The 27,263-nt window shown below is 41.6% G+C and overlaps 1 protein-coding gene and 1 pseudogene across 3 annotated transcripts in view; both read right to left on the bottom strand.

The window, feature by feature from the left end:
• OSBPL10 (oxysterol binding protein like 10) overlaps positions 1 to 27,263 on the bottom strand; it is a 324,252-nt gene that overhangs the window by 159,495 nt on the left and 137,494 nt on the right. For all 3 annotated transcript variants that reach the window (XM_088798290.1, XM_019727744.3, XM_019727745.3), the window contains 2 exons: positions 5,972 to 6,147; positions 3,161 to 3,240 (listed from right to left, as the gene is read on the bottom strand). In XM_088798290.1, coding sequence (XP_088654416.1) covers positions 3,161 to 3,240; positions 5,972 to 6,147 — 256 coding nt within the window. The remainder of the gene's footprint in view (positions 1 to 3,160; positions 3,241 to 5,971; positions 6,148 to 27,263) is intronic.
• LOC141567187 (N-acetyllactosaminide alpha-1,3-galactosyltransferase pseudogene) lies at positions 25,319 to 26,649 on the bottom strand (annotated as a pseudogene).

Below are 27,263 nucleotides of genomic sequence, written 5' to 3'. Positions count from 1 at the left end.
TTAAACCCTCCAAAAGCAAAGAAATATCATTTCTAAATAAAGAACAGTCCTTTATAGAGAATTAAAGGTGTCTTTGGGAATAATTCCCTCCTTGTTTTTCTCATTTCACTTTCTGGACTGGTGAAAACCTCAACCAGGAACTGACTGATTTCGGAATCACGGGACTGGTCATCTTTAAAGCCCTTTGCAGCTCAGGGTTCTATAAATCTGGTTATCTTGCAATTCTCACTAAAGTGAGTTTCAATGATGGCACCATTCCATCTACCTAATATTGGTTCCAGGAAACACTTGATTTTACATAAACAATTTTTAAAAGGTAAAAGTCCAAGCAGCTATAGGGAGAATGTTCTCTATAATCTACTGGGGAGGAACGTGCCCTGCTGAGACAGAATGAGGAAGAACAAGTAAAGAGAAGGCTTAGCATAAATTCCTAAAAACCCTGATGCCAGGTAAGCAGCCACCCTACAGTGAACTGGAAGGAGATCAAGTTTATATTCCCTTTAAGCCTAACTCCATTTTCACTACTAACTTCTGCCCAAATAGCCCTGGACTTCCTAATGTTTCTGCTGAATAACAAGGTCGGTTCACAATTTAAAAATTATTATTTCCCAGTTGACCATGATAGCTATGCAATAAATAGGTAGTGGTAGCAATCTCACCTCCAGTTCTCAAAGAAGGAATCCTCTAGAACCTAATAACTAAATTATTACTTATTTTGGTTCTAACATTAATAGGTTAACTGTATTCTTGAAACTACCCAGATAATAGGAAATCAAATGCTTCAGAGAATCTCCAAATCCTCTTCCTGTTTCTTTAAATTCTCCTATTTCTTACTACCATTAGGATGGATATCTTTATCTTTCCTTGTCTCCAGTAATTCATCAAAACATCAATGTGCTTAAAGTTGGTTGCCCCCTACCTGAATTCTTACACCCAAAAGAAACTCCAGATGAATAAATGACCTAAACATGATAATTAAACTATAAATTAACTGGAAGAAGGTTTTCATTATTTTGAGCAGAGAAGCCCCTTTCTATACATGATGCAAAACCAAAAGCCAAACATGAAAATAAATTTGACCACAAACAATTAAATATTCTGCATAGTAAAAACACATATTCAAAGTCAAAATACAAATTACCAACAAGGATAAAATATATACAGTACAAATGACAGGCAAAGGACAAGTATACTTAATACACATACAGCTACTGCAAAGAAAAAGATGAACTCAATAGAAAAAGGGTGAATACAAATTGGCAATTGACACAAAATATAAGTGGCGAATAAACATTTGAAAATATACTCAGCCCCAGTCATGATTTTAGAAGTGAACATGAAAATAATGGGGGATCCATTTTTCATCTGTGAAGACTGTCAAAAATTGAACGTTAGTCAAGAGCTACAGTGAGTGAGGGGGAAAAACACCCTTACACACAAAATTGATGGGAATGCAATTTAGGGCAACATTTTTAGAAGACAATTTAGCAATGTCTATGAAAATTTAGAGACACATACTTTATGACCCAACAATTCCACTGGTATAAATTCACACACACACACACACACACACACTACAGATACAAAAAGATGTACAAAGATTTTTTTATAGCATATGAATAACAACAACAAAAACCTGCATGTCTATCAGTTAGTACTTAAATAAAGCACTGACATCCATTCCTTAGAACACCATCTAGCCATCCTAAAATGAGAACAGTAGATCCAATATGTCTAATAGGGAAAGATCTCCAAACTGTATTAATAACTGGGGAGGGGAGAGGAAAAACAGTATACATAATATAATCCCACTTGTGTGAAAAAATAGATGTAGATATAGATATAGACATAGACACATACAAACTAGCACATGCTGACGTTTGTTAGAACGACATACAAAGTCAGTTAAGAGGAACCATATCTAATGATCCTACATGGCGATAGTGGAGATATGTTCTTTTTATGTTATCCCCTTCTGTTCTGTTTTATTCTGTTTTATAAAAAGTAAAAAGATACATATAAAAAATTTTAACTGTACTGCCTACATGTTTATAAAATAGTAATGAAATGTTCAGAACGCCTATTATATATAATTCCTAGAAAATAAAAGAGGCCAGAGGGAAAAAAGCTTTAGAAGTAGGGCTCTACCTACAATTACCCAGATTCTACCTGGGGCAAGTCAAGACGGGTGTGAGACTGAGTCCAATTGTAGTAAGCAAGTGTCAAGGAAGAGAAGATGTCTCTAGGAAGGGAAAAAAACAAACAAAAAAAATGAACAAAATCCTTGAGAAGAAATCATTTCAGATTGTATTTGGAGGCCAAACAGGGAGGTCTAACTAAGCAAGACATTTCCCAGGGCCCTGAGCAAGATGGCAGTAGGTTATAATAAACCGGATCATCAGAAGTTTCAAGTGTGGGTCTTTCTAGCTGACGCATGGAACATGGAAAAAGACTGCAACTAGAGATAGTAACTAAATTTGAACTAATGATGTAAAAGGGATAGGCTTTTGGACATTAAAATGAATATTTATTGCCCTGAAAAAAATCATTTTGCAATTATTTCCTGTATTTTAATGATTGGAAATCCTCTGGATAATCCATGAAAATGCTGACTTCCTATCTCCCGCACATCAAATCCAAGGTCTCATACTGAATCCTGAGGAGAAAATAATTCATACCTGGATGCCAAATTACCCAAGAGCGATTTTACGCACTTAGAATGCAGAAGCTCCTGGCAGAGTACTTCATCAATTTGGGGTCTAGGTTTTATTTAAGGATCAGTGACAACGAGTCTTCATGAACAGTAAATCTGACTGCTCTGCCTCCAAATGAAATCATCCACACAAGCATCTCAACAGACCAGTTAACAGCTGCCTAAATTGACAACACGGAAAGCAATGGAAAGTGTCTTTCCAGAATCAGTTCCAATAAAATGCCTGCATGCTGCTTCATGCTACCCACAATCAAATCCTACCACCTTTATCTTGGCTTTAAATGTAAATGGAACAGGACAAGTCTGAATTCCATTACAGTGGGTAACTTTAAAAAATAATACACATACACATGAAAAACAGCTTTCCCCAAAGAAACAGATAACTGGGCTGAAGGGTAGCCGTCCAAGTTATTGGAATGCCTGCTTGCTTTCCCCATGGTTACCTACCTTAGAATTCGTTTCCATGTGGTATTTGGCACAAGCGCGAAGCTGAGTCACCCAAAACTGTTTCTCTTTCGCATCAGCAGCTAAAATAGAGAAAGAAATGCTTACTGAGATTGTTCCAAAACACATCCAACCTATTTCTACACCCACCTAAGAGAGTGGAGGGCCGGGGGAGTGAAGCGCAGAGGGAGAAGAGAAAGCAAATGCAGAGCTCCAGATTCTCAAGCGGCCTGTACTTACGCCAGAAACACACAAATTACACTAAATCTCAAAAGAAAATTCCCTCTTAATGCCACATTAAAAATGTATTCTGAAATGTCTGTTATAAGAACAATCTTGCCTTTTTTTTTTAAACTCCCCTGAAAAAGTCATTTCTACTTCTTTAAAAAAGCAGCGAGGAAGGGAAAACACGATTATTTTTAAATGCCTCTACCACATGTGGCTAATATGAGGATCAAAGTATAGCTTTTCAGGGCCTTTTGTTATCCACCAGGCTTGTACTGTGGAGTTCTCAGCACTTACAAAATAAATGTTCAATTGAATTACCATTTTAATATGTATTCTCAAGGATTCATATTAAGATTGGACTGAACAAGATACCAAATGCTGCCTTAGGGATCTTCCAATTCTCCCCAAAGAGACATTAAAGTATAACTCAACTGCATAGTCTACACCCCCATCTCTCAAATACATGAAATTATTTCCTTAAAATATTACAGATCCAGAACAGATTCTAATAAAATTGAAATCTTTGATTTAAGTGCACAATTAAGTACATACACATTTTAATATTAGTTGCACAAATGTTGACTCTGCAGAAAACAGAACATTCACCTAGAAATTATAATTGTGTACAAAAATGGGCCTCCGTGTCATTGGTCAATAAAACGCCACTTCAGCCGAACTTTTCAGTTGTAGGACTGTCCAGAGTATAGGGCAGTGTGAGATCAGGTGAACTGACTTCCAAAGAAAGGATTTTTGCAACAACTACGGCCTTTGTTCTTAGGAAACATGAAGAATTGTCAGTTTGCGACAGTGCTGTCCAAAGGCTCAGCACCAAAAACATTCCCCAAAGCTGTGCATCTGATGACATCAAGATTCAACTCTGTGCACAGGTGAGATGTGACATGAGAAAAACAGACACCCAGATCCTCGTGAGATGGGCCAAGAACCAGCCCTAAATAGGCAGAAATGTATCCTGCCTTTTCTATAGTTGCCAAGTTTCAGTTAACTTAGCCCTCGTGATAATTTCATGCAGATACAAAAACTTTAATATTTGCTATTAAAACTACCCTAAAAAAACAAAAAACAAACAAACAAAAAAAAGCACCTTAGGGTTTAATAATGCAGAGAATAACAACTCAAAGTCAAACTGAGATGGCTCAATTGTCACATTTGTTGGATTTTTCTCTTTTGTATGGGTTTGCGTCATTTTATAAACCACAGGCGGGGGTGGGGGAGTGCCATTAAATCTTTCACCTACTATTGTTTCTGCTCTAGCAATTTATTAAGCAATAAACAGCAAAACAAAACCAAGGACCATATAAATTTAGCCAGCTGGAACACGCACTGCATGAATCTCAAAAAAGAGCATGAATCTTAGCGCATTTCCCAAAAACTGAAAAACTTTCTTCAACTATAGACATTTTTATTTCATAGGCTTTTGGATTGTTTTATAGATTCTGAAATATGATTTGTATATAAATAATAAAGAAACATTAGCTTATTCCATCTCTTGGTAGCTTGGAGGTGGAACAGTGCGATAATTAGACTGAGAGGTGAGGAATCTCGGCCCCTCAGTCTGGCTTTACAGAGGTGACCTACCCTGGTCAGTCCCCTGGGGTCATGGAGAAATAATAAGGGGCCTTTTCTTTGTACTTAGTCTTTACTTGGGCAAAGGAAAATGTCATAAGAATGCAGAATTATCAACCACCTCCTAACACTTAATACATACTACCTTTCCTTAGACTTTAATAAATAACATTGTGTGTGTGTGTGTGTGTGTGCGTGCACGTGTGTATGTACACATGTGGGTTTTAGTTTTTGTTTTGTTATTTCATGAGAAGAAAACTGACTTTTTTTTTTTTTTTTGGCAATGCAACTGTAATAGAATACTGGAAGAATGGTCTAGCAATCGAATTATACTGCTACAGTCAAATCTGGCTTTTCTGAACACTTGTGCATGTATGTGCCCTGGGGGTGGCAGGACCTTCAGTTATGGCCAAATGCTGGAGTCTCTGGAGAGCCGTGCTCACAGATCGGGATGCGGAGCCGACATGAGATTTCAAGAAGCAAAGAGAAGGGGAGAAAGCAGACAAGAGGAAATTAACTCAACACCAGTTGGCATCTCACCAGGCTCACTGCAATAGATTAAATAAAATATAAATGAAGGGGTCATTTACTAAAAGATATGGGGCAGGCATGATGACCCTTTAAAGGTTGTTTGGTCCTTATAGCAAAAAGTGCCCACAGGGCATTATAGTGGAGACTTATACTACGAGGTCAAAGAAACTATATACTGAGCTAATAGGAAAAATATGCCTAAGCCCTAGGGCTCAACTGGCTTTGCCATCACTCACCTTTCCTCTGTCATTATAGATCCTCAGTTAATTCAGACAAGCAGTTTCTAACATCAGGCCATCTCCCCAACCCAGGGGCAAGAGTGGGGGAGTCTGTCTGTCACTACACCATCCTCACACACAGCCAAGTGTTAAAGGTAAGTTTAAAATGTCAAAAAACAAGAGAACCATCACCGTGGTAACCATGAACGTAGCCCACAAGGCCTGTCTGAAAAGTTACAAGAGAAGAATGTACCTCTCAGTTTGTACATCTCTCCGTTAGCAGAGTACACGACCAGCATGTGGGGAGCTTCGTCACTCAGGGACACTATGGCTCCAGACAGAGACAGGGCTCCTCGAGGCTTCTGGTGCTTGCTTTGCTCATTCACAAAATACTGCAGGACGCCAGCCTCAAAATCCAGCACAAAGTACCTGTGCAGAGAAACCACAGCGCATCACTTTTCTCCCCCAGCCCATTCCTCACAGCAAAGGAAGAAAGGAATACTTCAGTTGACATCAAGGCTCCAAATCCAGGAGCTGGAAACCAAATGTCTCCCCCAGGCACCCTCAGAAGTCAGCCCCTGAGTTGGGAGAGAACACTGGATTCCTAAGTCAGAAGGGAGCTTGTAACGGGCCCTGCAGACAAGGGCCAGGTTCATTCAGGATTTGGTGCAATGCCCACCGTTTTGCCTGGTGCCCATGAATACCACAGTAAAGCTCGGAATGGCCAAAGAACAGCAGATGCATTGGGAAAGAGACGGTTAACATGCTCCAGATGACTTCACCGGAACAGCAGGAATTCACAAAGCCACGCAGAGAGGCAGTTTTACATGCAACTAGCAGCAAGTTGGGGCTTGAGCTTCCATCAGCAGTGTGGGTACAGTGAAAAGCCTGAGCTCCTAGGGTCACCTGTCAGGGAACTGGAGGTGGTTGTGTAAGCACCTGGGCACACTCCAGTGGGTCCTTCTAGGTGTCACTGTTTTATACAGAGACAAGAATCCCCTCCACTCTGGGAGGCTGCAATGCCACTGGACTCTACATCCAAGATAAAAGAAGAACTGCAAGTTGCCTAAAATGCTCAAACAAATCTCTGTAGCCAAATATCTGGCCTGTTTATATTCTCAGTCTATCACCTAGGAAATAGTTAAGACAACTCCCCTTCTCCACAAGGACAGAAATGTCTTCTTCCTGAGACTCAAATTTTTCCTGTGGCCTAGAGGCCCAGCACAGCCCCTGCTGACTTCTCCAGCTTGTCACTTTCTGCTCCTCCCACAGTGGCATTTTCTCTCCTCCCTTCTCGTCACCTTTGCTCATGCTGTGCCCCCTGGAGCAGTTACTCAAAGTGTGGTCCGCACATGATGGTTCCCAAATTGTTACCAGTCTGCAACTTTTTGAACCTTGTCCTGCAACTTGGCTTTGCTTCAAGATCCAACTGCATGATCAGTGGATTAGTCTTAAACAGTTCAAATGTTATCCAACACACGTGGCATACACAAGCTACACTGGTCACGAGGCGACCTTCAGTGCAACTGAAGAAAGAAGGAAAGAAAGGAAGGAAGGAAGGAAGGAAGGAAGGAAGGAAGGAAGGAAGGAAGGAAGAAGGAAAAGAAGGAAAAGAAGGGAAGGAAGGAAGGAAGGAAGGAAGGAAGGAAGGAAGGAAGGAAGGAAGGAAGGAAGAAACAAGTCCTTCATAACCGTTTGAGAAATACCTGCCCAGAATGCCATCCCGCCCACCTCGTCTCCAAAGCCTAGAATATGGTTCCCTTCCCTTTCTGCCATGTTAACTCCACAGCCTTCAGGAACAACTCAAGTACCACCAACTTGAGAAAGCTTCTCCTGACCAGGTCCAGGGTTCCTCCCACAGGCTGTCACGGCACCTTGAAATCAACCCGCCTGGCCCTGGCCCCCATGGGAGTCTACATTTGCAGAATTATCTGATTCAAAGTCTTGTGTTCCCAGTAGCCTCTACGCTGTTCGCAGGCGGAACTGTGTGCTCCCCAAGCTCCGCCCCATGCCCAGTTCAGTGCCTGCAACTTCAATGATACTCAGTTAACATTATTCGATGAATGAATGGAGGGGGGGGACTATCAAATTCCACAGTTTCCAATCCATACACCACAGTTCCTGGGGCTCACTACTGGGAACTCACCAGGCGCTGCAAAATATTTTACATTTGAGGGGAACACAGCGATCCTCAGCATAGCATAGATACCATGCATGCTACTAACGCAGGTATTGTCACACTTTTGATATTAGACTGCACTGCATTCCTTACAATGACATCGTATCATTGCAAAGCTGGGTTTTCGCCAGGTGCTGGGAATAAAAGCAAGCATCACCGTGGAACAGGAAGAAAGGGCGGCAATGCCCAATGAGGTTCCAAGGTTTGAGAAGCATTCCAGTGCCTGCAGGAGCACACATCGCATCGCTGAGTAACTGTGATTATTTAACAGAAATAGAAACATACTTCTTTTCATTTATGTTTATTATTTTTTCAAATGGCTACTGAGTTGTTAGGACATAAATGTACATGAAGTTGTTTGACGCTAACTGCCTAATAAACGAAACTGCTGAATTTTTTTAACCAATTAAGTACCACGAACCAAGAAAGTTTACAAACCTCCGACCTAATTCATTCTCACAGAAACCCAACAGATTATCCCCATTTCACAGGTATCCTGAGACTCGAAGAAACTCAAAACCCAAGCCCCGCTCATCTGTGGCCAAGGTCCAGGCTCCGTTCACTCTAGCAATCAGCAACTCGCCTTTGATTCTCATGCAAGTCCTCCCTTGTCACTCTCTCCCTGTCACCTCTCCTGCACCGACTTAGGTACTTTCTTCTCCAAACTTTCCTGCCCCAGAGTTAACAGAGCTGCCCTTTCCTAGCACCAGAGGTCCCTGCCATCGCCCTCCCACAGACCAAGGTGCAGCCATCTCATTAGCACCTAACCGCCCAGGTCTCCATCTTCCAAAACTCCAATTCCTCTAAGAAATCTGCCACTTTAAATTATTTTTAACATTCCAGACGGCCTGGTCAAGACTCCCTAGCTTATCCCTCTCCTTCCCCCTATCTGTTGAGTCACTACAATAAACATATACTTCTGGTTTTCACCATTAGTGTGGATAAATCAAGACACAAAAATGAGTCATACTCACACCCGAACTATTCAAAGCCTGGTTCCTAGCCCACCACCTGGTAGCTTGTTTGAAATGTAAATTATGGGGCCACACCCAAGGCCAGCAGAACCTAAACTCTGAGGCAGGGGCCCGGAAACTGTGTTCTGAGAAGCTTCCAGGTGATACAGAGGCAACTCAAGTTTGAGAAGCACTGGCCTAACCTAAGAGCTCATCACTAAATCCGTCCTTGTCTTCCAGAAGACAGAATATAGTTCCAGCTTTCCTCGCAATTAGGATGTGACCATTTAACTGAGCTTTAGCCAACAGTCTGAGCAGAAGTAATGCAGGCCTGACCCATAACAGTCTCTCTCTCTCTCTCTCTCTCTCTCTCTCTCTCTCCCTCCCTCCCTCCCTCCCTCCCCTCAACCCTCCTTTCACACACACACACACACACACACACACACACACACACACACTCACTCACTTTTACATACACATTGGAATGGGGACAACATGCAGGGCAAGTTAGAACCCCACAATGGGCATGGCAAAGACAAGAGGGAAGGAGCCTGGGTCCCTAAATCACCCCCCGGGAGAGTCACCTGCTGAGAAACACCCACAGCAGACTGCTGCATGAAGGAGCAGTTTCATGAGGCCACTAAAACCAAGCTGTTACAGTAAGTCGCCTAACGGATGCACCAAAAATCTTTTTTTACATTTCTATTTTCAGGTCCTTCTGCTTGAAATTTGCTCCCACTCCTTTTTGTGGGGTGAAAACCAAACACCTTCGATGAGAGAACTAGGGTCACTTCTGAACTGCCAATGGTCAAACATTTAAGTGCTGACCCTGCCTTCTCTTTAGGAGTCCATGGTTTCAGCCTGACTTGTATTTAATGTCACTGTGTAGCCGTGCAGACATCACTCCGGGCAAGTCCCAGCATTAGCAGCTAAAATCCTCACCTGCATAGGAAAGGAAACTTGGCTCCAACCACAGCACTTTCTGCGTGCCCACCCCCCTACCCCCCCCCCCACCAAGCAATGGCATCCCCCGCTAATAAACATGCCACCTTTGCACAGGGGGAAGTAGAAAAGGAAGAGGGCAACCTGCGTAGGCTTCAAGGAAAAGGCACATGCAGTGGGCTGGAAGGGAGAGAGGCTGGAAGGGAGAGAGGCTGGAAGGGAGAGCGGGTGTAACCTTTCTCCCTGCTGCTTCCACCAACTTAGCGACCGCAACCTGTTAGCCTTCCCCTCTCCTGCAGGCAGCCTCCCATATGCATCCTGTGCCAACAACTAACCATGTATTTGCAAAGGATATTCTTCAGAAGCTGGTACAAAGAAATGAACTGGATGCTGTTGTTTTTTCCAAAATGGACGACAGACGAACCAATTGCTGTCACATTATGCAGAATATGGGGACATATTAATGACTTTTCACATTACCTGTTTCAAACTGACATCTTAATTCTAACCTCCTGCCTCCGATGGGGTGGGGGGGTGGGCGGGGGAAACATACTTCCACTACCTCCTAAAATAGTTTAAATGCAAATGCACAGGTTTGAACCATGTGCATTAAGGAAGGTCATCAATAATTTACTCCTTTCCTAAGGAGATAAAAACTCTATCATATTTGGTGGGGAGCGATGAGAGACTGATTAAAACACTGCAACAGATTAAACAAAGTGTTCTTTTAGGATGGACTTTGAAAGTCAAGTTAGCTTGTGTCATATACAGGTAAGAGCTGTCCATACGGCATTAAGGGCAATTTCTGTTGGTCACATCCCTGGGGAGGAAAGAAATTACTTTTGGTTTCCTGTAGGGTCGTGGCTCTGTCAGGCACTGCTGTTTAGAGCTTGCAGCTATGTCTGAAAGTCACAGCTTTCATTCTAAATAGAAAAGTTAACAATATTTTTGGATTAGGCTTCATTAAACCAAGTGAAATTGCCAGATAAAATCCTGTCTTAAAGGGCTTTCCTGCTAGAGAAATGAACAAGGCAAACCTAATTTCTATGGTGTTCTTTTTAGTGTTGAGCTTTAGTGTACAATTCACTGATGTGTAGGTGAACTTAATTGTATACAAAGAGCCTATTTGCTATGTTAACAAACCAAAGAACGTGCTGGAGAAAAGAGAAAACAACCCCATGAAGACAGCCATCGTGATTCTCATCGGCCAGCTTCTTGATGGCACCCTTGTCCGATTCCAAAGCTGGGAGCCATGGCAAATGGCAGGCCCTTTCCTTGGATGTGCTGAGGACAAGCCACTACCTTCTACTATCCTTCAGACCAACCCCACGGCTCTAGAAAGAACACACAGTGCACACACACTGACACTTACACTGCAGACACACGCACTCACATACAGATACCGATCTTCACACGGACACTCATACCTGCACACGTGCACTCACATACTCGCACGCATACTCATGCAGGCTCACACCCATGCACCCACATCCACTCGAACTCACACATTCACGCGCTGTACACACATTCTCACACGTGTGCACACACACTCCCACTTACTGGCGCATGCTCTTACTCACTCCCTTTCATGCTCACACACAAAAGAGGTGACCTTTACCACCGCTGCTTTCCAAGTCTTGCATCTCTGATGGTCACTTGTCTACACCGGTAGCCTTTTAACCAGCCGCCTCCCACAGCTACCTGACAGTTTCATGAAGGTTCAACGTTAGGACCTCCAAGTTGAAAACATACATCTTTATTTTGGGAGGGGAGATGAACAGGGCCTAGGAGCACACCAGCCACCATCAGCCAAACTCCAGCAAGAGCAGAAATACAGGGGTAATGATGGGGGGGGGGCGGGGGGGGAGGCCCTGAGGAAGCAGCTCATTGCTGCCGACAGGCAGAAATTACAACCAAATGACAAGAGAACGACAAAGAGAAAAATACAGTGAAATAAATCTTTTGAAGAGGAACTTTTGCTAGACAGGCTGCTCCTGACAAAAAGCTAAATCATTTCATCTACATTTAGAAGCGAAAATTAAAATGCAGGAGTAAAGGGCCTGAGGACAGAAGGTTATCGCCTTCTCCTTGATGAGTGAGCAGAACACCTTTCAGACTCACGTTCCTGTTATTCCCAAGAGGGTGTCAGGACTCTTTCTGTTCCCTGGGAGGCTCAGACACTAGGGCCAGAGCCACCGAGGCCACCTGCCTACCAGGGGCAACATCCCCCACGTGAAAGGGAAACAAGGACCTCAGCCTCGTGGGACCTGCCTCACCTTCCCCCACACACTCCGCCTTCTGAGAAGCACCTGCTCCAAACTGCTGGAACCCACTGGACTTGGCCTCGCTCAGGCTGCCACGCCCTGCCTTGTCCTGGCCAGTGATGACTGTGACTTTCTTCTGCAGCTTAAGACCCTTCACTGGGTGAAATTATTTACTGTCTAACTCTCCCAGAATCCCAGTCACCATCCCACCAACACACCAAACAGCAGTGAAGGGACTTAAGCCTCTTGCAAAGGCTTGGGTTTCTCTGCCTTAAGGTTCCTCCCCTCCAGCAGAGTCCCACGCCACCAGAGGACTCGACTGGTGCAGGCACACAGCTGCAAGGAGCAGTTCTTTCCAGCGCTGTGCATGCTGATTCTTGAGGTTTTAGCTGCCTTCCAATTCCGTTCTGCCCACAACCACGCAAAATACCACCACTTTTGAGATCTAGAATCACCATGTTTCTAAAACTTTCAATCTATGGCTGACAGAAAACAAAAACTCAGGGAAAATTCAGCAAAGCGAAACATACTCAGTATGTCAAGGGAGGGGGGATAGCAAATGGTGCATGTGTTTTCCCAAGTTTACCTTACGTCTTTAAAAGAAATATCATCTGTTGATCATTATTTGAGCCCTTCTCATCTTCAGAGACCAACATATTAAAATTCTCCAAAAAGCGACCTCCTTGGAGCTGCCCGTGTCACATAAGAGAGGGAGTCTACGCATCTGCAGGTGGGACTGTAACACCTTGATCGCAGTGGTCTCCTCACCTCAGGAGAGTTCACACTCAAAGCCTTAGGGTTTCTGGCTTGGAAAAGAACAACAAATCTTCCAGAATTTCTCTCATGATAACCAAACTTCCTGGAGAGAAACATTCTGGATCCTAGCATCAAAACCGCAGGACAGGTTCCAAGGCATAGCACCTGACGGCAACCTCAATCCTAGCCAAGCTCTCAAGTCTGTAATCATCTCAAACCATGGAATTTGAGGCAATGGCTGGAGAGGTGCAATGCCTCCGTGCATCTCTCAGCTACTCAATTCTGTGACCAGAGATTTCCACTATTGCCACCACCATCCCCCAAATCACTAAGAGGTACAGATTTCAACACTCCTAGAAGGTACTAAATTGTGATAGAGCCCTAAGGGCCCATCATCAACCATGGGACAAATATATGCTATTACATGAGGACTCAATCCATTTTTAAACATATTCAGGCATGCAATGCAACAAGTTCAATCTCAATATATCAGAAAAACTCAATGTGACCTGTCTATAGCAGAACTATTATGCTAGCCTTCAGACATCTGACAGATATATAAAGTGAGCCATTAATAAAAAGGATGGCTGATATTTACAGAGCACCTTCTACTGTGTTTCCCTGAAAATGAGAACTAGCCGGACAATCAGCTCTAATGCGTCTTTTGGAGCAAAAATTAATATAAGACCCCATCTTATCTTACTATAAGATGAGGTCTTACAGTAAAATAAGATGGAGTCTTACATTATAATATAATATAATATAATATAATATAATATAATATAATATAATATAATATAATAATATAACATAACATAATATATAATATAATATAATAAATACCGGCTCTTACATTAATGTTTGCTCCAAAAGACGCATTAGAGCTGATTGTCCGGCTAGGTCTCATGTTGGGGGAAACAGAGTACGTGTCATGCATTGTGTTCTGCACACATATGAACTCATTTACATCTCCCAGCAGTCCCAGGAAGTAGATGTGATCATAACCCCTTTCTAAAGATGAAAAACTTTAAGTGCAGACAGGTTACCAACGAGCTCAGCATCTTACAGAGAGAAAACAATGGAGCTAGATTTTAACCCAGGCAGTCTAGCTCTAGAACCCATGGCTTTTAAACTATTAAGATATCGTGTGTTGATTAAAATACAGTTTTCACTGTGAAGATGCAAAAATACAGTCAAAAATACAGAAAGCAAACTGATAGAAATACAAGAAGACAATAAACAATACCATCAATCAGACTGGGAGACTTCAAATCCTCCTATCACCCAGCATTTACCAGATGTGCAGAAAACAAATAAGAATATATAGATTCAAAACAATATAAGCACAAGTTTTATTTTAAGGTTTACAAATAATTTCTTTGTTTTACAAATTATTTCTTACAAATAATTATATACCCCAGTGAAAAATTGTGACTTTGTATATGTACATGGAACATTTCCAAAAAATGGCTAAAAAAACAAAAAAAACAAAAAAAAAATCAAACATTTAAAAATAGAAATTTTATAGATCACATTCTTTCATTACACCTTGTAGCAAAACAAATGTCTGGTATGTTAAAGATTTAAATTTTTTTAAAAAAATAGATGGTCTTAGTTTTAATAATATAATATGTAATATTATATAATATAGAATTATACATACAATATACTTTATATTTGTATTAATTATATAACATGTAATTAGGATAAATTATGGGTGAATATTTTTACACTGTTAGAGTGGAGAAGGCATCATACGAGAGGCAAAACCATTAAAAAAAAAGTACTGGCACATATTTCTAAATAAAAAGTGAAAACAACTCTAAAGTAAAAACATCCATAAATATAATTAAAAGACAATCGATACAGTTTTCTTTTCAAAAAGAATACGGAAATGCCTTGCCTTCTAAAAAGAATATTTCTTACAGTTTGGGTCAGCTGCTTCCTGCTTCTGAATCCCTTGGGGAGCTTGTTAAAAATATGGATTCCATCTCATACCTAGAGGATCAGAACCCTTGTGGATGAGATCGGAAAATCAGGAATGTGAATTTCAAAGTTTCCCTAAGTCACTTTATGACATAAGAGCCAGTGCAAAACCAGAGTCAGGACGCAGCCTTTCGGTGTTACTCATCACCCTGCTTTTCTGCTAGTCTGTCAATCTTCCCCCACTGCCCCTAACCCGTCATTCCCTTGGCAAACATCTGAGCCTCTACGTGCCCATACAATGATCGGAATATATTATTTAAGTACAAACCGACCCTCACTTTGTCTTGGTCTGAAAGCTCTTATATCACAACAGCCCAGTCGGTGGATTTCTTGGCTCTGTCACTTTGGAAGTATTTTTGAGACAGATTTAAAGAAAAGTTACAAAGTCACCTAGCACAGAATTCCTGTATAATCGGATCATCAAGCAGCATTATGCAGGTGCCTACGTGCAGAGCGGCCCAAGTGGCCAGGCTGAATAAAGCACCTGAAGATGAAGGACAGCCAGCCCAAGTGGCTGCTGCCTCGGGAACCCCTGATGAAGCACCAGCATAAGTCAAAGCAAACTTTTTAATGCAAGGTTTGATGCACAAAGCTTGGATTTGATCTATGATGAGATTCGATCTACTTGTAAGGACTAGGTGATTTAATACCAAAAGAACTGAGCCCTCGCAAGTATTAATACAGGCTTGCAGAATATTGCCTCCTCACCTTCGGAACTACTGAGTTTCCTGTACTTTTAGGTGAGAACTTCACACCATTTTAAGGAAATTGTAAGATATCAAGATGTGTCTTAAAGCTCACGACTCACATTTTCATGCTTGCCATTCACAAGGCAGGGCACTTAACTGGGGATCCTTGAGACGGGCTGAGTTTTGATTCATGTCCCTGCTTTGTACTATAAACTTGAATACACACATTAAGTCACACGGGAAAAGATTCTGCTGCTCGCTAAAGCCCTAGGGTAAAGTTGAGCGGGCACCTCTAGCCCAGTACCCACCAAAATGAAGAGAGACGAGACAGGATGCAGGTCTGTAGCAACCAGGGAAAGCAATTCAGATCACAAGAAGGCCTCTAGGCTCAGCATTCCCCCACATCTCCAACTGAGTCAGGCCCTAAACTCCACTGTCCCTGCATCAAAGTGTCCTTTCTTTTTCCCCAGGGGAGACAGCATAGAATGGCAGGTGTGATTTGGTGGTGAGAGGCCTGTGGCCTAGACCTGTGCTTTCCAAACTTGAGCTGCATCAGAATCACCTGGAAATTTGTGAGAAACTTGTTAGCTTCCTGGGGCCCTCCACCAGAATTTCTGATTCAGGAGGGCTGGGGTGGAGCACCAGAATTTGAATCTCTAACAAGTTCCCAGGTGAGGCTGCGGCGGCTGCTGCAGCTGGTAGGACCACACTTTGAGAACCAGTGATTCTCACTTTTGCGACAAGGTATTTGATCCGCTCTGAGCTGTGAGGCCCACCTCTGCAGAAGGAGAAGGCTGGCTAATGCAGACCATCCCGGTGTCTCTATGCCTACAGGGCTGTCTGGTTATAAAACAAGAACTTCCAAAAGTACGTATCACATTTCTCAGTGCAGACGGTGAACCGGATCTGATGCTCATATTGCATCGTATCAGCAGTTTCATTAATTGGCTACAATGCCAACAAGACAGAACTTAACACAAGAGCCTGTATTTGCTCTTTTTTGGAGGTGCCATGGAAATATGATTTGGAAAAGACTCACACCTGGTTCTCAATGTGGTCAGTTGTGCACAGCATCTTGGATGTGGATAAAGCAGATATATTTACTCATGTTATTGGTAAAGAAAAGAGAATCTATATAAGCCCAACTTTTTGAAGATGTTAGCTTTGGTTCCAAAACTAAGTTTCAATCCCAAGAATTCACCGATTTCTTAAAGAAATTTTTTTTTAACTGAGTACCTACACTGTGCTAAGTACTATGTGCCAAACGCTAAGGATACATGGTGGGGGGCAGGGACAGACAAGAGCGCTGCTCTGATGGGAGGGGGTGAAGGAATGGTACCAACAGACAATCAGATATTCACTAAAACAGAAAACAAGAACTGTGGGAAATGTCTGATGATAAGAAGAAAATAGAATGTGACTTAGTAAGTGAGTTCCCAAGGACAAAAATGTGCATCACCTAGTGAACAGATAAACAAAATGTGACATGTCCATATCATGGAATCCTGATACATGCTATTAATACAACACAGGTGAACCTCAAAAATATTCAGCTAAGTGAAGGAAGCTAGATGCAAAAGATTATATATCGCATGATTTCATTTATATGAAATGTCCAGAACAGGGAAATTTATAGAGCCAAAAAGCAGATCAGGGGCTGTCTGGGGCAGAGGATGGAATCAGGATTTATTACAAGCTGCCTAGAGGGAATTATGTTGGTAATAGAAATGTTCTCAAACTGGATTGTGGTGATAGTTACACAACTATATAAATTAACTAAAAATTACAGCATTGTACACTTGCAATGAGTACATTTTATGGTGTGTAAATTATACCTTAATAAAGGTGTTGGAAAAAACTTCAGTGTTCCTGGCAATAGTCTAGACCAGGGTGAAGGTGGCACAATTACTGCAGGGGTGCAATTGGCAAGACTTGATCACGAACAGGGAAGTTAGCGTTAGGACTGTTGCACTTCAGATGCCTTTCAAATGTCCAAGGGATGTCGATTAGCAATTGGATGAATGGATCTGGAGCCCAGAGGAGGTCTGAGCTGGAGATATAAAGTTAAAATCATCTATAAATAAGTAGCCATTGAGGCCAAAGGCATGGATGAGATAGAAACAGAATACAAGGAGAAGATGGAGAGGCAGGGTGAGAGTGGGCCTAGGACCCAGACATGAGGAATTCTAACATTAAACAGCAAATGAGACACAGGAAATAAGACAGAGAGGTAGGAGGAAACCCAGATTCCCAAAAGAGAACATTTAAAAAAGGAGGGAGTAATCAACTATGTCAAATGCTAACAAAATAGCAGTAAGAATTGAAACATGTCCTGCTTATGGACCATACACTCATCTACCTGTCTACTTCAAGTTCATGGGTTCCCATGACCCTACTTTATAATGAAGCAAATCAGCTCTTACTGATGTAGCAAGCCTAAGAGACAGGAAAAGACAAAAAAAAACATATCTTCCAAACATGTATTGCATACATCCACCAGCTGTTTCCTAATATCTATGTCCCATTGTCGTGCAGGGAGGCCTGCGGGGTCTCTGCTCCCGCTCCCCATACAAGAACGCAGGATATGGTGAGGCCAAAAAGGAACACCCACGGAGCCATAGGTAGGGGAGTCATACCACTACGGTCTCACTGGAGGCTGCGTTCACTGGACGTGCGACCTGCTGTCCGTTTTGTCTGCAATCCACCGACGACTCTCTTTCACTCTCCTCCACTCTCCTCGGCTCTCCTTCGTAGCCGCAGCAGTTATATTAGTGGCTAATGGCTCAATGGCTACAGCTGATGGCCAACCAGCCCCAGCTGATGGCCATCTACCACCCGAGCCAGCACCCCTCCACGTGAGGCCGATAGCCTGTAAACTACTTTCTGGGGCTCTGCCCCCACACCCATTTTTACTGGCAACAGTGGAACAATTACTAGGTTGAAACCAAGGGCTGCAACCTGAGCTTTGGAGCTCATGAACTCATCATGGTTTGAAACCAGGTGGAGCACCGACAGCTGACTACCTATCCATTTTCTCTTCTCTCTAAAATCAAGAAAACTCCAATATTTAGCTGGGCCCGATACACTAAGCCAAAATACATCTCCCAATCTTCCTTTCAGGTAGATGTGGTCATGTGATTAAGTTCTAGCTAATGAGGAACAATGATATATTAGACTCCTTCCCTCCTCTACTTTCTTTTTGAGAAGATGGATATGGTGGCCAGAACTCCAAAATTTCTCTTGGACATGGCCAGACCCTAGGGATGGTGAAGCAAAAAGTTAGAAGGAGCTTGGTTCTCTGAAATCTGTGGAACCTCAAACCAACCTGAAGAGCTTACCTCTTTTATGTGACATAAAAATAAACCCTACACATTCAAATCACCTAGGGTTATAGACTGAATTGTCCCCCCAAAATTCCCATGTTGAAGCCCAAACCCCCAATGTGACTGTCTTTGGAGAAAGGGCCTAGAAGGAAGAAATTATGGTTAAATGAGGTCAAAAAGGTGGGGCTTGGATATGGCAGGATTAGCATCCTTATAAGAAAAGATGCCAGAAAGCTCACTTTCTTTGTGCCCACAGCAAGATGGTAGCCACCAACGAACCAAGAGAAGAGGCATCAGAATGAAACTTACTGTGCTACCACCTTCATCTTGGACTTCCCAGCCTCCAGAATTGTGAGAAATCAAGATCTATTATTTAAGTCACCCAGTCTGTGATATCACGTTATAGGAACCGAAGCAGACTCATATACCTAGAGACTTCTTTCAACTCCAAATCCCCAGCATGCAGTTAGACCAACTAAATCAGAATCTCTGGGCTTGAGACCCAGGTATTAATAGTTTTTCCAGGCTCCCCAGGTGATTGAAATTGCAGCCAAATTTGAGAAATAGTGGGTGACTCCACCTTTATGCAGTTCTATTGACCACAGATGAACACAATTCCTAACTAACCCATCGACCCTTCTGACTGACCTTCCTCTGCCAGTGTGAACATCTTTGAAACAGGGGATTATAATGCTTACTACCTCCACAAATATTTAGCAACTGTACTATATGCCAGATGCTAATCTAAGAATACACTGGTAAACAGGTAACAATTCCTGCCCTCAAGAAGCTTAACGTTAGGTTATCTGAAAAGATACATAAATTTGTTCTGTGAGCAAAAGCAACAAACTACACAACTACTAAAATTATTTGGGGGAACCATAATTCAAAACCCAACAAAATGTAACATGGATGAGGAGCAATCCTACCACCATATTAAATAAGAATTAACAACCTATTACAAATCTAAATAGTGTTTCAGAAAGCTCTTAGTAATTAACTGCTGAGAGTAACTCAATATTACTGCATATTCCATTACTGACACATGCACGCACACACACTCAGGATTAGACATTATGCTTAGTTTAGTCTATGCTTCATGTTTATGATAATCAGGGACAATGCTGCATTAACCTCAAGAAGTTCAAACTCCAGGAACTGTATGACAGATGCCTAAATGAAGCATTCACCACTGATCATAAAACTTTCAAAACATGGACTCCTTTCAGATCTTCACATGATCGATTGCCATCATACTATGTAGAGGATACAGAGTTATTTCATCATTTTTCAGACTTCACATAAAAACAGTAATTACTTCCCCTAAGACGGTTTAAGATTATATCCATGTGAGGCTCAAATGCTCCGGGTTCTAAGCACAAAGACCACACATTCCACAGGACGTCATCAAATGGAAATGTCTTATACTTTCTGCAAAGGATGGGATTATTGATTTACAAAGCTATGAATTTTGGATCTCTGCTTCCAGTTCTGGACAAGGTAGAGAACAGCACATCTTCCGGCTCCCTCCTTGGAGCCAATCCTAGAGATGCCACTGAAAAGCAACAGAGCTGAGAAACTCTGAGAGTAGAGAAGAAAGGGTTCCCACCTGTAGGGACAGGCTGGGGCGGGAGAGGATTAGGGGCCACAGAAGAGGAGCAGATTCAAGGGGAGTCCTCTAACTGAGCCACCCAGGTCACCATTACTGCCACGTAAGCAAAAGCACCAACCTGAAGGAGAGCAGTGATATCAAGGCAGTACCTGCTTGGGTGAGTCACCAACAGGAACAAGTACGATGGGCCCCCCTCCGGTCCCCCCCTAGCCAACCCCCACCCCCCCAGCCACTCCTACTCCCCACCTCAACACTTTTCCATAGCCCAGAGCCATGCAGAGTCAACAAAAACTCAGGTCAAGTCCTTGGGAGGAAGGCGGGGAAAGACCGAGAGTGAAGGGACCCAAGCTGCAGGCCCTTGAGTCCTGAGAGCACCTTCCCCAACAAGCTATCTTATCTGGGGGAGACCGGCAAATGTCGAGCTTCTGGCTGTCTCCCAGGTAGAAAACAGTCAAAGCTGTTAAACATCACAAAGAAATACAACGTACACAGCAATGAAAAGAATCAGATATTAGAGAAGCTTGTGTGCTATGAAAGAGAAAAAAGAATGGAACAATTTACACCGGTAGAAGCAAACCTAGTGGGGAAAAAGAAAAAGAACAAAAATTTAAAACAAATAGTTTAAACAGCCTCATTGAACTATGGGAGGCTATTGGAAATGTGGAGTCGAAAGAAGCCAAACCACCAATTGAAAATACTGGGCTTGAAAAATAAGTTTTGCAAAAGGGCACTTAAAGGATTGATAAAACAGCAGAATGAATTGGTGAGCCAGAATCAAAGCAACTCTCACTGAAAGCAACAGGACCAGATTTTAAACATGGAAAAAAAATGTGATAAAACAGAGGTGTCAACATCCATCTCACAGCAGTTCCACAGAGCAAAAAAAGGGATAAAAAGAGACCAGAAAATATTTAAGAAATAAGAACCAGGAATTTGCCACAATTAAAGAAAGAACTAACACTTCAGACTGAAAGAACTACCAGAGTGCCAAAAAGGTTGAATAAGAAAAAGCCACACCTAGACATAATATAGTGAAAGTTTAAATCAAAGAAAAACATCTGAAAGCTTCTAGAGAGAAAAAGCAGAAAACCCCAACTATCAAATTCACATCAGAGTACTCAGTAGCAACACTGGATGTAAAAAGACAAAGGAGTGATATTTTCAAAATACAAAGAAAAAGATCTTGGAATCCTGTTTGATATTCAGCAGAATTATCATTAAATGTGAAGGTGGAAAAAGATATTCTCAAGTCCTTTCACTTCTAGTATTATGGAAAATGGGGGGGGGGGAGGTGAGGAATTTTACTGCTGTAACAATTAAACTCTAGATAATTAAAGTCAAAGAAATCTCACAAGAAATCACAGAGGTTTCCAAGGAACACTCCCCACACATGTGCCCATGTGGTGTCAGCCATGGGCAGCTGGGAGCATCAGGGTTGGCTGTCTTGAGAGCAGATGATCAGCAGCCTTGGGCCAGGTTTCTCCTCGACTTGGGAAAAGCCACAGCTGGGATCCTCTCTAAGCCAAGACCCTCAACGAAATGGTCTCAGATCAATGGTGCCTCTGGCTACTAGAAAGAGCAAAAGTAAATCCTCTCTGGAGGAAACATTCCCAGTGCATATCCTCAGGCCACCCACAGATAAATTAAGCAACAAATTCATAATCCAAGATCACCAAACACAACAGAAGGCAAGCCACTATGAGAGCAGCTTAGCAGAAACAAAAAACCCAATGCATTCAGATCTCCAAGAATGTCAAATATATTTTGAAATTGTCAGATACAGAGTACAGAACAGCTAGTTATAAAATATTTAATGACATAAATGATGAAAACACAAAGATATGCTAGTAACAAGAGACTATAAAGAAGAAACAGGCAGATTTGAAAACAAAATGCATCCTCCAGAAATTAAAAACATCATTTTTTAATTAAAAGACTCTGTGGATGGTGAAGCAGCTAGAAAAGAGAATAATTAAACTGAAAGATATATTCAAAGAAATTACCCAAAGTGCAGCGACAACAAAAAAGATGGATAGAAATTGTAGGAGAGACATCAGGAGATCAGGTCAAACAATGATCTAATCAGAGTACCAGACGACAGAACAGAGAGAACGAAAGAAAGGCAATATTGAAGAAAATAATGGCTGTGAATTTTCCACAATGGATGTCAGTGTATCCCAAGATTGATAAATATAAAGAAACTCAAAGGTACTCATATCATAGTGAAACTGCAAACACCAAAGGGAAGATCTTGAAAGCAATGAAAGAGAAAGTTCAAATCCTCTACAAAGGAATAATGATCACAATGACAGTATGTTTCTCTACAGAAACAGTGGGGCCAGAGGACAACAGGATATCTTCAAAACAGGGAGAGAATCATAGCTTTCAATTTTCAATTGTGTGTCCAGAAAAGTTCTGTAAGAATAAGAATGAAATACATTTAAAGGTATACAAAAACAGAGTTTACCATCAAAACACCTACATTCAAGGAGCTTTTAAAGTGCTTTAGGGAAAGAAAAACAATCCCAGAAAGATATCTGATATTCAAAAAGACATGGTGAATAAATAAAACGATAAGCATAGAGGTAAGTCAACACAGTATTGTCTCCATAAAATAATAAAGATGTCTAACTTTTGAGATTTTATTCAAGGACAGAACTAAAATGAGGAACAAGAGGGTGTAAGACAGGAGGGGAATCACTGAAATTATTCAACTGGGGTTTGGGAAGGGGATCAAAACAGTTAACTTGAAATTTGTTAAAGCTCAATATGCATGATAAAATTTCAAGGAAAACCGGTAAAATAATAGTGTGTAAATTCTAAAACAGTAGAAAGAAAAAATGGTATATAAATAAAGGAATAAAGAAATTCAACCTATCTCAAAAAATTAAGACAAGGGGGAAAAACATAGTAAAAGTGGGACAAATAGAAACCAGTGTTTACAATGGCACAAACACATCCGAATGTATCAATAATCACAAAAAATATAAATGAACTAAACTTGGTAGTGAAACAATAGATATTGCAAATTAATTGTTTTGTTTTGTTTTGTTTTTAATTGTAAATCAGGAGTTTTATTTTTTTTCAAATGTTTAGGAATAACTATTAATGAGATCTTTAGTTTGTCCACTAGGGATTTAAATTGAAATGAATAAAAAAAAATCAAGATTCCCCTCAAAAGTAAACATCAGCCCTTTTCTATATTCTTTCAGAATAGACCATTTCTTGGGTTTAGGACTTAAATCATTAACTTTCTCTACTCCAGAATGGATCCCAGGAAACTTGAGTTACAGAGAAGCAAGAGTCCTAACTGACATGTGATCTCCTTTTTCTTTTACAAAGTCCACTCCTTCACAATTTTGGGTGGTTTTTGTTTTGTTTGGCTGGGTTGTGATATTTTTCAGCAAGAAGTGAAGAGTAGGAGACAGTGCAATGGTAGAGAAAACGTTGGTTTCATTTTCTCAGAGAAGCCCATTGTACAGAACATCAAAGCCAGTGCAGTGGTTCTTCAGATAAATCTCTTAAAAATGGAAACAAATGACCGAAACTGGAACACAAGTAAAATATACATATACATATATACATGTATATATATACATGTAAATGTTGCCTCTTATCTTCCTTTATACTGAATTGCTTAACTTTAGATAATATGTAGGAGTTCATAACTTCTCTTAGAGAAGGGAATTGAATGTGAAGCTGTTCAGTCATGAGGACGGGGCCTCCCATTGCCATCCCCTCTGCTTTTGATATAAAATCAATTAACCATTTTATTAAATATGTCCGGTTGTTGCACCTCAGTAGCACAGACAGTGCAGGAAAAAATGAGAGGTTACTTGATGGAAGGGCTTTTCCTCCAAACCACTCCTCAATGTCAGCCCTCTAAGTGGGGCATGGATAGATTGAAGGACCCTGAGGGTTAGAGCCGGTGGCCACGGAACTTGCTGATAACTGCTGTCATGAAGCCCAGGTCTGGGAAATGTAACTCCTTGCAAGTCTCTTCAATCCACTGTAGGCCTTTCTCTTCTCTGACACCATTCACTTCCTCTAGCCAAGGAGCTGAAGACACAAGTTGCAGAATCTGGCAGACTGAATGTGACTTGGGCAAAACAAGAAGCATCTTTCATTCAAGTCCCCTCTACGCTGGTTGTCGTGGGATGGAGGAGGCTGGGGACCATCTACATTGTCCCTCTCCCATTCAGTGCCTGGATCCATGCTGTATTTAAGTGCCAACCCCATGTACTGTGTTCCTCTGAGGTGGCACTGCCCCCTCTCTCTCCACTCTCTCTTTGCTATTACATAGCAAACTCACTTTGAGGCTTTGTTTTCACTTCCTAAGCACCCGCTGGCTCATTCAGCTTGCCTGTGACTCCAAATGCTCACTACCTTGATATCCATTGAGAATCTCAACCAATCTTTGGCACAGAAGCCAAACAACATCCTGAGAGAAAAGGGCGTGGACTACAAATAGCCTGAAGCAATCAGCTATTGAAACCTTTTGGGGATTGATTGCCAAGGTCAACTGTGGCCTCACTAAGAGTTCTGCTGCAAAGCCACTCTGTGTCGCTTTAGTCTCAGCAAACATAGGAACACACTGAAATCAAGGGGAGCTCGAGTCAAGCCAAGCACTTTCCTTAGCACCCTTTTCTGCAGTACATCATTGTCTGGCACATGTAGAATGTTTCTGCTTTTACTTTGCCTGTGACAACAAAATTTTTTCTTGTTGTTGTTCAGCTGATGGCATTTCCCCCAAACCCAGAATAGATATGAAATCACTGGGAATTCACATGTGATTAGCAGAGGTTCATTCTTCCAAACTACAAGGCTCAAAGTTACAAGGAGGAATAGTACGTACTTGCGGGGTTGGTGTTTTGTTAATATGTTTTTAAATTAAGTTTACTTTTCTAAGGAAGTAGTCAGAATAATATTATTTCTAACAAAATTATATTCTTTTGTCTGCCAAGATATCTTAACAGTCTTAGTATCTGAAGGCAGGCCTGTATGATATTCCCAGAAACATTCTGGGGATAAGATTTTAGTGGGTTTGTTGAGAAGGAAAATACTTGTTTAGGTGGCTTTCATCATGCCACTCGGTTTCTATGTCATTTTTCTTGTCCTGGAGGACTCCCTTGAAGCGTTCCTGGGTGATGTTTATGACCTGGAGGGATATTCCTCCAAAAATGCCCACGTGGTAATAAAAAATCCTCCTTCTGCCCCTCATAGGTGAACTTGTCAAGATTGCCTTGCACCACCAGGCCTGTAGCTGAGCCACCGACTGGCCCAGCATCTCCACCCGAGGTGTCCTGGAAGACCTGGTCCATATGCATGCAAAAGAGGAAGTTGACCTCATGCTGGATGTGGGTCACAACGCGCTTCTCAGGCTGGATCTCAAACAGTCTGAAGGACCACAGAGGACCCAACTCTACCAAAGGCAACCTGAGACGTCGTCCACCATGATGTAAAAATAGGACTTTGTGGCCAGTCATGAAGTGCCTATTCGCAGATGTTAAGCACTCCCCCAAGTAATGCTCAATGTATCTTCCAATAGCAAAACCCAACAAACCCACAGTAATTTTCTGTTTGCCATAGTAATTTTCTAAGATGGCACTGTGGTAAGCGCCTTCCCACACAACTGGGGCCTTCCATCCTGCCATCCAGTCAGCATCTCAGGCTTTAGGCATTTCTGTGGATGAAACCAGTCCGATAGCTGAAGCTCTTCTTCACTGTCTTCCGTTCATTGTTCCCTGTCTCTGTCTATGTCTTCTTCTTCCCCTTGGTAACTGTGGGTCCCATTCTTAAACCTGCTTGGAAACCACCAATCCTTCTGACCGCCACTGTCACCAAGTTCTGGGGTTTTTTGAGTGATATATCCATAGAAAAGAGCCTTTTGGGCTCTTGATCTATTCCCCAAACACAACAATTACAGTTGAGACAGCCAGCATTCACAGAATCACGTTTCCTTTGACATTCATTATTTTCTCCTCTCGTCTGCTTCTCTCCCCGCAGAGTAAAAGGCAAAACAACCAAGTTCTATTGAGCTTCGTTCTGTAGAAAAAGGCAGGGCTGGGAGGAAGGGGCGGTGCTGTGGCCCAACTCCTGAGCCAACCAAGCTGAGAGCGCTTGGGGCGGGACTGAGCCTCGGATCCCAGCCTCAGAGGCGCCCTCCGCGGGCGGCTGTCCAAACAGTGGCACAGCCGCATCGGCCTGAGACCACTGGGGGGACGCAAATTAATATTTTTTAAAATCCAAACACATCCCTAAGGCACAAGACGTGAAAGGAAGAGAACACAAACAGATATACCAGGCCTATGGTAACCAATATTAGAGAAGATAGATTATAAAACAAAGACAAAACAACGAAACAAAACTTTTTTTTAACTTTTAAGAAATTAAGAAAAACCATATGATCATCTTAATAAATTCAGAAAAATAATATGTGAACATTTGATACCCAGTTATGGAAAAGGAAAAAAAAAACTTAGCAAATCAGAAATAGCAGAAAACTGCCTTAACTGATAAATGGGATCTAAAACACATAAATGCATTCATTTGCATACGCATATATTGTACCACACACAACTCTAAAAGTGAAAGCAAAAAATGAAAAAAAAACACCTTTTCTGTTAAAGTCATCACAACACGAATGCTCATAATCATTACTTCTATTCAATAACTGTACTGAATACCTAGTATAGTACAGACTAGTATAGTAATAAAAGAAAAATTAAACACTAAGAATTAGGAAGAATATGAATATCTATAAAAAGCAAAGGAAAATGCCACAAAAAACAACTACTATTAAAAAGACCTTAGCAATCTAGTAGATAAACTATTTTAAAAA

Source organism: Rhinolophus sinicus, chromosome 5 (assembly GCF_057876585.1).
Source record: "Rhinolophus sinicus isolate RSI-liver-muscle chromosome 5, RSI-T2T, whole genome shotgun sequence".
Taxonomy (NCBI): Eukaryota; Metazoa; Chordata; class Mammalia; order Chiroptera; family Rhinolophidae; genus Rhinolophus; species Rhinolophus sinicus.
The sequence above is the reverse complement of the archived record's forward strand: the minus strand, read 5'-3'. Positions and strand labels throughout refer to the sequence as shown.